We start from the raw sequence: 12392 nt of genomic DNA, 5'->3' as shown, positions 1-12392 counted from the left end.
CTACACACTTCCTGCAAATAATTTTCATTCACTTAATTTGTGTAGGCAAAATTCAAGAAAGGAAATCCCATAGTGGCATCCTCATCACCAAAACACCCTTCTCTCTCTCTCTCTCTCTCTCTCTCTCTCTCTCTCTCTCTCTCTCTCTCTCTCTCTCTCTCTCTCTGTCTCTGTCTCTGTCTGTCTCTGCATGTTTGGTGCATGCTAACCCTTTGCACATGGCTGAATTGTTTTCTGTTTGTGGTTTTTTCTTTTTCATGCTACACTCTGACAGGAAGCATCGAATTTAACCAGCAAATGTTGTTGAAACAAAAAAAGACTGTCACGCATCGCATGTTCTATTTAAGGAGTTGCGCTGACTTTTTTAAGGGCAAGATCCATATTACACAGGAAGACTAATATATATATATATATATATATATATATATTACACTTGACATAATTCTCTATAATCTCTGTGTGATAGAGAACTTTGACAAACTATTGCTGGAGCTCAGTGCAGGTTTTGCATTAGTGATTACAATTTTAAGCGTTCCAAACAAACTCAAAACAATGTGCTATTGCCTTATATGTGACGCTATGTGTAATTATAAATGTAATCGAAACAGTATGTCAACAGTTCAGGTGTGTACCATATATAGACACTTCATATTGACACATGAAGAAACAACATTTTTTACTTTGTATCTGCAGTAAAGTCAATCTCTGTCAAGCTGCACAGTAAAACCTTCAGGCAAGGCTTCTTAAAACATTTTTCCTTCCTTCTATCTTTTGACTTTCCACCAAACAAGATTATGCAATCTTTAATAGTACAGACAGCCTACGTTTTGGAATGGTCTTTCAAATGATACAATGCTAAATCCTAGAAAGGAAGGGATTGTAAATGGGATTCAATAAACCAAATATCCAAGCATGCAGCACAAAACACTGGTACATAACATGTTGGATCCTGTTTCTGAGAGCTTGAGGAATGGGGTGTCATAAAAGAACAGTCACAAAGTCTCTACTCATTTCTCTCTCCAAATGAGTTGATATTTGTCCGTGAGAGAAGCTAGACCGTGTTATAACTTTATACAGATATACCAATGGTTATCTTTAAAACATCCAGTGGAAAGAAAGAAGTATATGTCAAAGTGAGTTATTGAGTACTGGTTTATGGCTGTACTGCAATAATCCAAATGATTTATTATTTTGTTTAAAAGAGATCACTAATTACTAGTAATTCACTACAATGAATTGCCATGAAATGTGCAATCATGGGAAAGAAACTGCAAAGATGCAGATGATAAAGAAGAAATGTGTATATACTATAGATCAGTATAGAGATTTCAATAACAATAAAAATAAATAAAATCTTTCATATTTTTCCCTTATCTCCAAATTAAAGGTATTTAAAAAAATGTCCTTATAGCAACTGTCTTTACCAGTGCAAACGTTCACAATGCAAAAGGAAAAAACAGACAACGGAACAACAAAAAGAGAAAAGAACTGTGATTGCTTTAAAGTTGTGATAAAACAATCCAGAATTGCAAAAGAGGTTGAGCAAACAAGCCAAGCGAAACGCATCACGTGTTACATCACATAGACACTGTTGTGAAGAACATGTTGTAATGGCACAAGCACCATACAAATTTGCTAATTAAAAGTGTATGTCATATGAGCACAAACATGCCTATTTAAAACAAGAAAAGAAAAAGTTTTGTACTATCCGAGTGGAGTGTCACAGCAGACTTTTGCAATGGTGTTTTTTGAGGACAAGAAACTATAGCTACAAACCAAGCAATGTTATCCCCATGACAGATGCTTCTTATTTTCTTCCTTTCCACATGGCACTAAAGATAACAGAGGAATCAATCTTAACAGTAAGGTATTTCATAAAGTGATACACAATGAATATAATTTTTTTTTATTGTATAAAAATACAAAACAAACACAGTTACACTAAATAGAAAAATCATCATTAGTTTACTGTGAAGCCGAAAAACAAGTCTAAGACACTTCAATTAACATACAACAATCAATTTCCAGTAGTAAAAAAAGCAGAAAATATCAGCATCATTCTAATAACACAGCAAAAAAAAAAATATTTTTAAAAGTATTTACCCAACATTTTGAGAACTTTGGACAGAATGTGTGTTCAATATGACATAGCCATTACACAGGGTCTTAAGGTCCCTGCAAGTTCCAGAGAACAGAATTACTTCCTCATACTTGAAAAAGTATGGACAGGTTTGCCAGAATTCCCTAAATATGTTAATCAAAATCTATGTACATGTTCATTAAATCATTGCTGTCTGTTTTCTACCATGACAGTGGTAGAAGTAATGGCTTTGGAGGCTTAATAAGTTTATTGCTAGAGTAATGTATATTGCAGCAATTGCTCAAAGGTTACCTGTTCCAGCTATGGTACCATCCACTACAACCATAAACTCAGTGCCTCATTGGGGACCCAATAAAATCGTAAGGACTACACATTATTTCAGATATCATCCAGCATTTTAAGATATTTAAACATTGAAAAATATAGTATCATTAACTCACTTTTAAAACAACATACATATAATTATCATCCATGGTTGAGAACAGTTTTTAACTTTTCTCTTATTCACCACCAAATTGATTGTAGGGCCAGTTGAGGGTTTCGAGGTGGGCTTCTTGGACAATGCTGGAAAGGGAAAAGGATGGGTTCTGTGTGTTCCTCTGTCCTGACTCACCAGGTCTACTGCTGGCTGCATGTCTCATGGCCTCCTGATTGCTACTGCTTGTTGTTTGATAGATCATGTAGGGCTCTGTGCAATTAAAGAGGGATGAGTTAGGTTCCAACATTGCCAAATTACTTTGACCTTGAGGCTCTTGTTTCAAATGAACACCTGTCTGAGGACCTACTAGGCTATGAAGCATTTCGTTTCTATCCTGACTACATGGATATGTGTAATTCATCCCTATAATCCCTGTGTTTGTTGGCCCATTTTGTGTTCCTGGTGGTTCAAAGTTTTGCCAGATGCTTTCACCAACAGGCATGGTTTCCTTCCTATGATGAGGCTGCTGTGAATGTTGGACGCTGTGCTCCAGTTGCTCCTGTCGTGGTGGGATGGCAGAAGCACCTGTGTCAAGAAACTCCAGATCTCTAGGACTCAGTAAGGGAAGGTTGTTTCCACTCTCCCCAGTGTTGCTTAGGGAAGGAGCTGGGTTATGTGGGTTAACTGGATTAACCTGTGACATACCCACTCCATTACTGGGCCCAGGGTTGTTGCTAGCAGGGCTGAAGTGAAGTGAAGAACTACCCCATTGACCTTGATTAAATGATCCTGGAGCTGGAGCTGGAGATGCTGAAGTGGATGTCATCATATGTGAGGGCTGATAGGCATTGTTGTACATGATTTGTTGATTTGACCTCATCATACCATGATGATGGGATTTTACATAGGAATTTGGCTCTGTGGAAGAAAATTCCATATACAGTAAGATACACAATAGAGAGTGATGCTTTATAAAAAGAAAAATGTCTAAAAATTGCAAATATTTTAGTTTCTCACCACTTTTAATCCTTGCATTCATCATAGGAGTTTGAGTTTTTCTAGTCATCTGAATCTCAGGTTTAAAATTGAAGGACTTCATTACGTTCTCAATTTTTCGCTTCTTTTCTCGACAGCCATATGGATCTAAAGAAAAGCACACATTATTAGCATACAGCATCTTTAAGATTGGGCTCAATGTACATAGTACAGCAACATTAATTTTCATGTTTTGATGCCATTGATTTATCCATTTGTGTAAATTTGCAAAGAGGAATTTGGCTGACATTCTGTACCAAGTGCAAAATGTGAAAACCTACCTTTGTCATCAGGCAGGTACCTAAACTCCATGGGTTCACTCACTTCCTGGTCAGTTGGGCGACGCAGCTGCATGTGCACAGTGACAGGCGATGTGATGGAAATGTCGCAGTAGGCAGGCGTACGGAAAACAATAGCCACCTGCCTGTGCACATCTGCCTGGGAGAAGGAGCCTCTGGCCTCCCAGGTCTGGGTGAAGAAGCGTACTTCTATATCATCTAGTGTGATGAAGCAAGGATGGAAGGATGAAAGATGACTGATGTAATTAAATGTTACATGGAAGTGTAAAGAAAGCATGAGGTTTTATTTTCAATGAATGACTTACATGTATGGCAGTTAATTATAGCACAATGGAAAGAGAGACGGAATAAAAATAACTGATGGAGAATTAAGCACTGTTGGAAGAATCATCCAAAGTGTGGTTTGGTTCAGGAGTAAATTCTTTTGAGTGTTAATAATATATATACAATCATTGTGTACCTTTTTGGACTTTGTCGCAGAGTAGGAAGATCTCATCACCACCCTTTACACTGCCACTATTTTTGTTGACACGGCAAATACGCAGCTCGGCTGTGTTTGGGGCACCTGCGGAACAGCCAGCGGGAGTGTAGGTTAAAAGTCTGTGTTAATTATCAGGACACAAATGCTACACAAGACCACAAAATCAAATCCAAGCATGAGTTGTGATCTGAACTCAAATTCCCATCTCCCTTTCTGGTTGGATTCCATTCAATTGATCATGACAAGAAACAATAGCCTATACTCGAAAAAGGGTCCCATTCAGAAATGGAGACTGACCCACAGTTACTGACAGTTATGCAAAGAAGTATTGAAATTTATTAATGAACACCATTAACCCTAACTCTATCCTCGACACTGTGTTATCTTTTCTTTTAGCCTGTGAAAAGACAGAGAGCTTTATTTACAGTTTTATCGTTTATTTAAAGTTTTATTTACAAGAACCTGACCTACATTTATAAATTTGTTTTACAGTTAATTGCCACTGTTAACCATTTACCATAAAAACAGCGCAAAGTGTCTAATGCGTAAAGTGTCCACTATTTGTTAATTTAAAAAATGGTGACTTTACTTGGGAATGACAGCTGCTGTGGACAAGCGTTTTTCAAATGCCCTGCGTTGTGCTCATTACTTCAAAAACAGAGCCTCAAAAAATGTCAAACTTTCTGCTATGAAAGGAAGTAAGTGAATTATTAATGTATACAACAGGGTGGCAGGTCCTGTTTTAGAACATAAGGGTGGGGCCGTTTTGCACTTCCTCTTTAAATGTTTTATGTGTATTAAAGTATCTAATTTAAGGAAGTTTATCTAACTAACAGTGGTTTGTACACTATTAATGCCACAACAAAACGAACCCACCTCACGTGTATTACATACATGTAACACTTTTTTCTTGACTCTATCTTGCGTTGTCTTACACAACATGACACTGGCCCATACAGCCCTCTGAAGTGTGGCTTCCTCTTACACACGGTACTCACACTACCTAGCAACTCAGGAAGTGCTAAATGGGGCCATACTCACTTCCTGTAATTTGATGAGTCCTATTTGCTTCTCTGTGACATCTGCAAATTCTAACCCAATTAACTTTTGCTGTAAAGAGACTAATATTATTCATAATTATGCACAATTAAAGGTATTCACAACCAATAAGTGATCAAGAACAAGCGATTTTGCCATATTATTTACTTTTAAATAAACATTTTTTAATAAATCTAAACCAAACCCTGGGTTTTGGAGGAGGTATGTTTACTCATAATTTGACAGTTTAATTCCTGCACACAGATGAACTCTTGTGACCTCTGATGGCAACTGGTTACACCAGAATTAATTTAGTGTTTTTAAAAGCAATGTGGGTCAGTACTTTTTTTTATCTACAAATATAAGTTCTGTAGATTCATGACATATAATTCCATTAAGGTCTACTTTGTTTCCAGGTTGTAGTATGACAAAATGTGGCAATGTGAATATTTAATGTACATGAAGGATAATTCCATTCTTAAAATTTCAAAGCAGACTAATTGCTATAGGTGTCATAATGAAAACTAACCAAATGTGCCATAATCGTAGTGACTACAGTAGTTGTGTTTTGTGGCAACTCACGGTTGTCATAGATGGGATTAGAGATGATAGGTGGCAGCGCAATGCTGAAGCTTCCAGTCTCATCTTGCAGAAAGACCTGAAAACATAGACGCACCACGTTCAGGTCGTATTCCTCCGTCTGCAAAAGCTGCTCCCGAGGAACTGCATATCCAAGCACACACACATGCAAACAGACGTTAGTATGCATCATTATTACACTATGTATTATCTCACCACAATAAATGCCAGCGGTGACATAGAGAGCATAAATGCACAACGGCAGATTCTCAGAGCGAGTACAACATTTACCAGCCTCAGTGCAGTCATGCAACAGGCAAAATCTAAAATCTAAAATCTATTCAAGTCATGCAACAGGCAAAATCTATTCAAAGCCTAATAATCTTGAATATCTCTGAGTGACGCCTCTCTCTACGTCATCCTGCTGCAAAAGCTACTTAGTGGTATCCCCGGGTAAGTCACTGACATATGCCCACGCAGACCGTGTAGACACTCACATCCTACACACAATATATACATATAAAGTGTTTCTCAGTGCGTGCACATTGAGCCCACTCATTCTCTCTTTCAGGAGAGTGTTCAGAGTGGACTCTCCCACCCACTGAGTGTGACGTGCGTCTGACAACCGAGGTGAGGTCACCACAAATGGAAATATCACAGAGAACCAAGAATCAAGAGAGCTCTGAGGACAGATGACGACTCTACAGTGAAGAGGCCGCTAACCTGACGTTCGGAGCTCTGCTTCTGCTCAAACCACAAGGCCTCAAAGAGGAAAAAAATTGAGAGGGAGAGGTGGATAGATATAGAAAGAACACAGAAGGAGAGGCAGATAGAAAAACGGCTTTGTAGACACACTGATATATGAGAGAAAGTAGGAGGGTGAGTGGGCGTAGCGTCAGAGGCAAAGTGTGAAAACGAGAAGGTGATGTGCATGCACAGTTTTTGCATATATGTATGTGTGTAAAGGGACGCACATCGATAAATGCACAAGTCTTGTGGGTGTTCACAGACCAAGCATTTGGGTGAATGTGGGCAGAAGGGAGGCTGAACTAGGAGACCTACACGACAGACCTACACTTTTCTCCAGCCACTGCTGTCTACACTATTTCACATCTCACTGGGCCTTTTTTTTTTTTTTTTTACCTCCATCTACATATATGTCATTCAAAAATTAAACAGAAATTAGACAGAAACTAATTTCAATCCATATAGTCACACAGCATGAGTCAAAAAAGGCCAATAACTAATAACAGCATCATTGCTGTCAGGCTCTCTCTTCTACACATGCTCAATCATCCAAACTAATATCAACACTCATTTTACTACAATGACGCAGCCAAGAGATGTGTTTCACGCACAATGTACTTCTGTTCTGTTTTTTACCCGATAAGATTTTGTTGCTTTTAGGAAGTAAAAGGCTATGAAATGTAATCACTTTAGGAAGCACCCTTCTTTCAGCAGAAGTGAGAGTTGTCTTCAAGTCAAAAGACATGTACAAGAGGAAGTAACGACTGTAGGACTGACCAGTCTTTTGATTTTACATTGTCCAAATGAGAGCGTCTGATGCACCTGTCGTGTACATAAAGGATTGTTTAAAAGTCCTGATTGCTGTTATGGGATTCTTTCTGTGTCAAATCCTTAGGCCTCATTGATGTCACAATAAGCCATGCTAGCAAAGCGATCCTAAAGAAGTCTTTGTGAAAATGTGCAATCTGATACATGAATTGACTCTCTGTAAAACAGGCTTATGGAGTACCCCATGTCCTGCACTTCTTTGTATTTTCCTTGCTCCCAACACACCTGATTCAACTACATGTTTTTTATTTAACAGCTCTTCCTGAGGGCGAAGAGGGTGTGATAGAGCAAGGTAAACAGGGGGCACTCCACAACCAGACCTGAGAACTTGTGCTCTATAGGGACAAACCCATGAGCATCATAATGATCCTACACATACATTTTTTAAGATTGTTCCATCAACGACGTGCTGACTGTGGCGATGCCCATGTATTCGTTAGTGTGCTTCTTTCAATTATTTTTACATCTTTTTCTGTGGATTGATAATACACCGAGTAACATAGCTTTACTTTCTGTTGATATTTTAGACAGCATTAATACAGTCCTTCATTCCTGTTCTCAACAAATTTCCCCATGTCTCATGCCATGTGACACTGCAGCCAATTGTGCAATGGCGTTACTGAAACGAGAAGTAGTTACTTGTTCTTTCCTGATACCACTGTTGCTTAAACACAACCAGTATAGCAGTAACTGAAAGGATGTAGTGATTGTCATATCCACTAACATACATGATCTGATTCCTTCTGATTTCAATGAATAATGTCCTGTTTAATAACAGAATAGAAGATTTCATAAATGCCATGACATCATTAGAATCTACAAGTATCTCACCACTGAAAGGGTTGAGGCCTCTGTTTACTCTTTGCAATATGGCATCCTTGACTTCTCTTCTCCTTACACATTGGATGCCCAGGTTCTGGAAGCTATGAAATAAAATCACGGTCAAACCAAGCCAATGAAATAGTCAATGCAGTTTGGTGTGTCATGAACAAGGATAGACATTAAGAGTAGTGGACAGTCATTATACATTTTGCATACCAGGGGAAGCCAATCTTTCTTAGAAACATTTTGGTATTTAACAAAAGATGGACAGACCTTCAGGGGAGAAGTGTTGCTATATGTGTATGGTAAGGTTTGGGGCAGTATGTGGACATAAGCCATTTTTATTTTGAATGTCCATAAAGAAGGGAAGATGTGTTGATCCAAAAACAAAAGTACTTACATGCAAACGTATATTCTAGAAGATAAGGTAATAAAAGTAATTCAGACTTCAAACTTACGCAATAACTCTGCGTTCAGGTCCGAATTCAGCTTCGTAATATCCATCCTTGCAGTCCTTTCCCACCAGGTCATGTGGGTGTGGTCTGTATGGCTCATTTTTGGTTACCAATGACACACGTACTTTTCCTCTTACACAGCTGTTCAGAATCTGATGACAAGGAGAAATCAATTAACAAATGTTGAACGGTGCTTAATAAATATGACCAAAAAATTGAGAATCTATACAAGATGAGTTGTATGCTGTATACCTGAATGCTTGGATAAGTTCTATTGTTGTCAGAACTTCTTTCTCCAGGTATACTTCCTGCTGAACGGCCTTCGCACTTATACCTGAAGCGCATGCCTCTTTGTTTGGGTTGTTCAAAGATCTGAACACAGGGCTCTCCCACTAATCGGAAAAAAAAATATTCAGAACTCAGTGAATGTGTGACTCCAGTAACCATTCTATATAAGTAACTTTAAAAGACAGATCCCCTTGTAAAGCAAAACAACCAGATCTGAGAGAAACCAGTATGCCACAAAGCAGGGAACATGATGCATTTAGTAGAATGCATTAGGTAGATTTTTACAGGTACTGAGAAATACTGCAAAACAGGCACCATCTAAACATCTGTACACCACAGTGTTTTTTTTCTCAGAAAAAAAAACCCACAGCTGACACCAAATTATTTCCCCCTCCCTACACCTGTCAGTATACACTGCTCACAAGCCCTTTCTCGTGTGCCAGTGGACCACAGTTTATGATTATGATTATCACAGACTGTATCACACAGATGTTCTGGCACAGCTGTGCATGGCATAAGACCCTTAGTTACTGCCTCTGTGTTTTCATGTAAATCATCTCTGTCTGTTTTTTTTTCCTTAAGCCAATTGTACAGTCTAGTATATCAACACCACACAGGGTAGCTGATGTCTGAATGTTGGATGCATTGCTGTAAAGCTCTCCATCTGGCACATGCAGAACGTGGTGTAGAGCAGCGAGTACACACAGTTGACCTCAGTCACATTCACCTGCTCTGCATGCAGCACACAGGGAGAGACCTACCTACCCTACAACCTCAACAAGCCAGCCATAGCTTTTTTTTTTTCTTTTTTTTTTTTTTTTTAAAGGAGGGAAGTAATAGGCAAACAAGCAGAAGGTTTAAGCAAAGGAGACATTCGACATTTTAGGAGCAGTTGTTAACTTACTGTTCAGTACAGCGAAATGAGCTGTGCAAGAAAAGACGAGAGAAAATCAGTACGGGGTAAGACACAAGCGCACAATTTGATCATGACTCTGCTAATGGGAACTTGAAGTCGAAAGCAGTTGACAGATGTTCCTCATTTTGATTTCCTTCTGCACATATGTCTGCCATGAATTTTCACTGATTTTTTTTTATTTTATTCTTTACAGATCTTTTTATATGGACCGACGTTACATTTTCAGTATCGTTTGTGATCTAAAACAATTCGCTTGAATATGATTTTTGTGAAAGCCATTCAGTTGTGAATGAATATTATTATTTCAATTTCAATAGCGACAAATCAGGTCAATTAGTTCATTTCAGTATCTATGATATGATGTAAAGCGTAACGGTAATTATTCTGATTAATCATTACTTATATAATAGAGATATGAAATCATTAAAAAATCTCGTACTTACCATCCATTTCTGTGGACACCCTGACAGCAGCTTATAGTGCGTGCGTCTCAACTCAAGTGAATGAAGTGACGAATGTATTCAGCAGTGACGTTTAAGTATAGAAGTGTCGTTCGCGAAAGAGTCGACTCAAGGAACCGACTTCTAGAAGAGCCGTTCTAAAGAACACGAGTCAATCATGAAATGTTCAGTGATCATTCATGGCCACTCTGCATTCAAATTCTCAGACACTGTCATGATATTATACCAGTGGCAGTATGTAAGGGCAAGCAAGTACTTCTCTGCTAAACCTAAACTCTATTGTTCAAATATATTTTTTTCCACAAATATTTATTACATCATTCCCAGTGGTCTATTATTTTTATTTCATAGCTTTCATTTTGATTACATTACTTCTGGTAGTGTATGTCTTTATCCAATCATGTTTCAGCCATCATGAGTTGCCAAAGCCAAAGAAATCTACCTTGAGGCCTCCGGAATCAACAGTGCGAGCACCCATAGCTTGCAACACATGACAATGAAACTGTTGCTTTAACCAATCAGATTTTGATTTGGCAACATCAGGGTCATCTAGCAGTCATACACTAATGTCTGTATTTTCATGTCCTTTGATTGGATGGTCAGAGAGCGCAGTAGTCAGCGTTTGCAAACTGCATCTGTAGCAAATTGCACAAGCTCAAATATATTCACGTGGATTTAATAGCTGTTTTTTCATTTCACAATGGCTGACAGAGGAGAAAATTTTGATTTGATCGTAGATACGCTTACAAGGACATTTAGAAGATGAACTTAAAAAAAAGCAGGACATTGTGAAGAAAGGTCGGTTTTAACAGCTCAAAACTGTTAAGCTTTTTAAAGAATAGTTTTTTTATGTTTTCTTCCCGGTAGAATTTGCACTTACAACCCACAATTTGCCTTTATTTAAATCCTCAGGAAAATTGTGATTTTGTGTTTGTGTTTGAGGAACTGTCATTTCATGAGGTTATTATTGGTGTTTCTGCTGGCGATGAGGTATGCAGGCTGTGTAGCTGTGGCTGCAGTTAAAGTGTATCTATTGTGTTTCTTGTTTTAGTAGACATTCATTCTCACTGCAAGACATACCTGTCTGTAATGCAGCCCGCTGTTATACTGGTTTTCTGAATAATATTGATGGTTTCTATTTGGCCATGGTGTTATAATGATGGTATTAAGAGGTGGATTGATTTAAGTAGAACACCTCCAAAGGCCTATGCGTAAAATGCCTGGACCACCACTAGATTATGTACAACCCAAAGCACCATTCTTAAAACTAATTTAAAATACTATTAGTTGCTACAATTTAGAGATGCAAGAGCCAGTCCTTGTAGAAAACTAATGTGTAGCTGTGCTCTCTGTAGGGTGGTCAGTCTGCACTGCTGCTAGTGTGTAGTGTAAGTGTGATGTATTGGGAAGGCAAATATCAAACAGATATGAAAGACAGTTCATAACAGTTGTGAATTTTGTTTAATTTTAGTTTAGCGCAGACACAATAGCATAGCAATACGCCATAGTCTGTCAATAAATCAATGCAAGTATGGAATACAATATATATATTTTTTTGCATTAAGTAAATTGTCTTATAACACACAATACAATTGAATAAAAAATACATTAGATTACCACAAAGAACAATACATTTACTAGAACTGGAAAGAACCAAAGGAATCGGTTCTTTTTGTTGGGCTGAACCAAGTGCATTGACTCTATTTAAAAAAAGAACACTGCAATAACGTCGTTTTGGGAATTCCCCAGCTTAAAGCACCGCCCTTTTATCCAAAACCAATCAGAATAAAGTATAGTCCAAAATAACACGCCTACTGATCACACCTCTACTTTACAGACGCTTAACTGTGTTGGACTCCTGAAATTTAAGGAAAACATCACTACAAAGGATCATAAGTGGCGAATCAATAACCTGTCCCAAAAG

At 38.1% G+C, this 12392-nt stretch overlaps 1 protein-coding gene across 2 annotated transcripts; it reads right to left on the bottom strand.

Annotated features, from left to right (window-relative positions):
* Positions 1 to 1890: 1890 nt before the first annotated feature.
* rel (v-rel avian reticuloendotheliosis viral oncogene homolog) lies at positions 1891 to 10533 on the bottom strand. Of its 2 annotated transcripts, XM_083539731.1 has the most exons (10): positions 10451 to 10527; positions 9996 to 10016; positions 9056 to 9195; positions 8807 to 8955; positions 8358 to 8449; positions 5955 to 6095; positions 4314 to 4418; positions 3836 to 4051; positions 3537 to 3662; positions 1891 to 3437 (listed from the first exon to the last, which is right to left on the bottom strand). In XM_083539731.1, the coding sequence occupies exons 1-10, from the start codon at positions 10455 to 10457 to the stop codon at positions 2602 to 2604; spliced, it is 1833 nt and encodes a 610-aa protein (XP_083395857.1). In that variant the 5' UTR covers positions 10458 to 10527; the 3' UTR covers positions 1891 to 2601. The 2 variants fall into 2 exon arrangements, with proteins under 2 accessions (XP_083395857.1, XP_083395858.1); XM_083539732.1 differs by lacking the exon at positions 9996 to 10016 and having other exon boundaries at positions 10451 to 10533.
* Positions 10534 to 12392: the final 1859 nt, after the last annotated feature.

This window comes from Silurus aristotelis (assembly GCF_946808225.1).
Source record: "Silurus aristotelis genome assembly, chromosome: 4".
Lineage (NCBI taxonomy): Eukaryota > Metazoa > Chordata > Actinopteri > Siluriformes > Siluridae > Silurus > Silurus aristotelis.
Note: the sequence above shows the minus strand (reverse complement) of the source record. Positions and strands in the feature narration are given on the sequence as shown.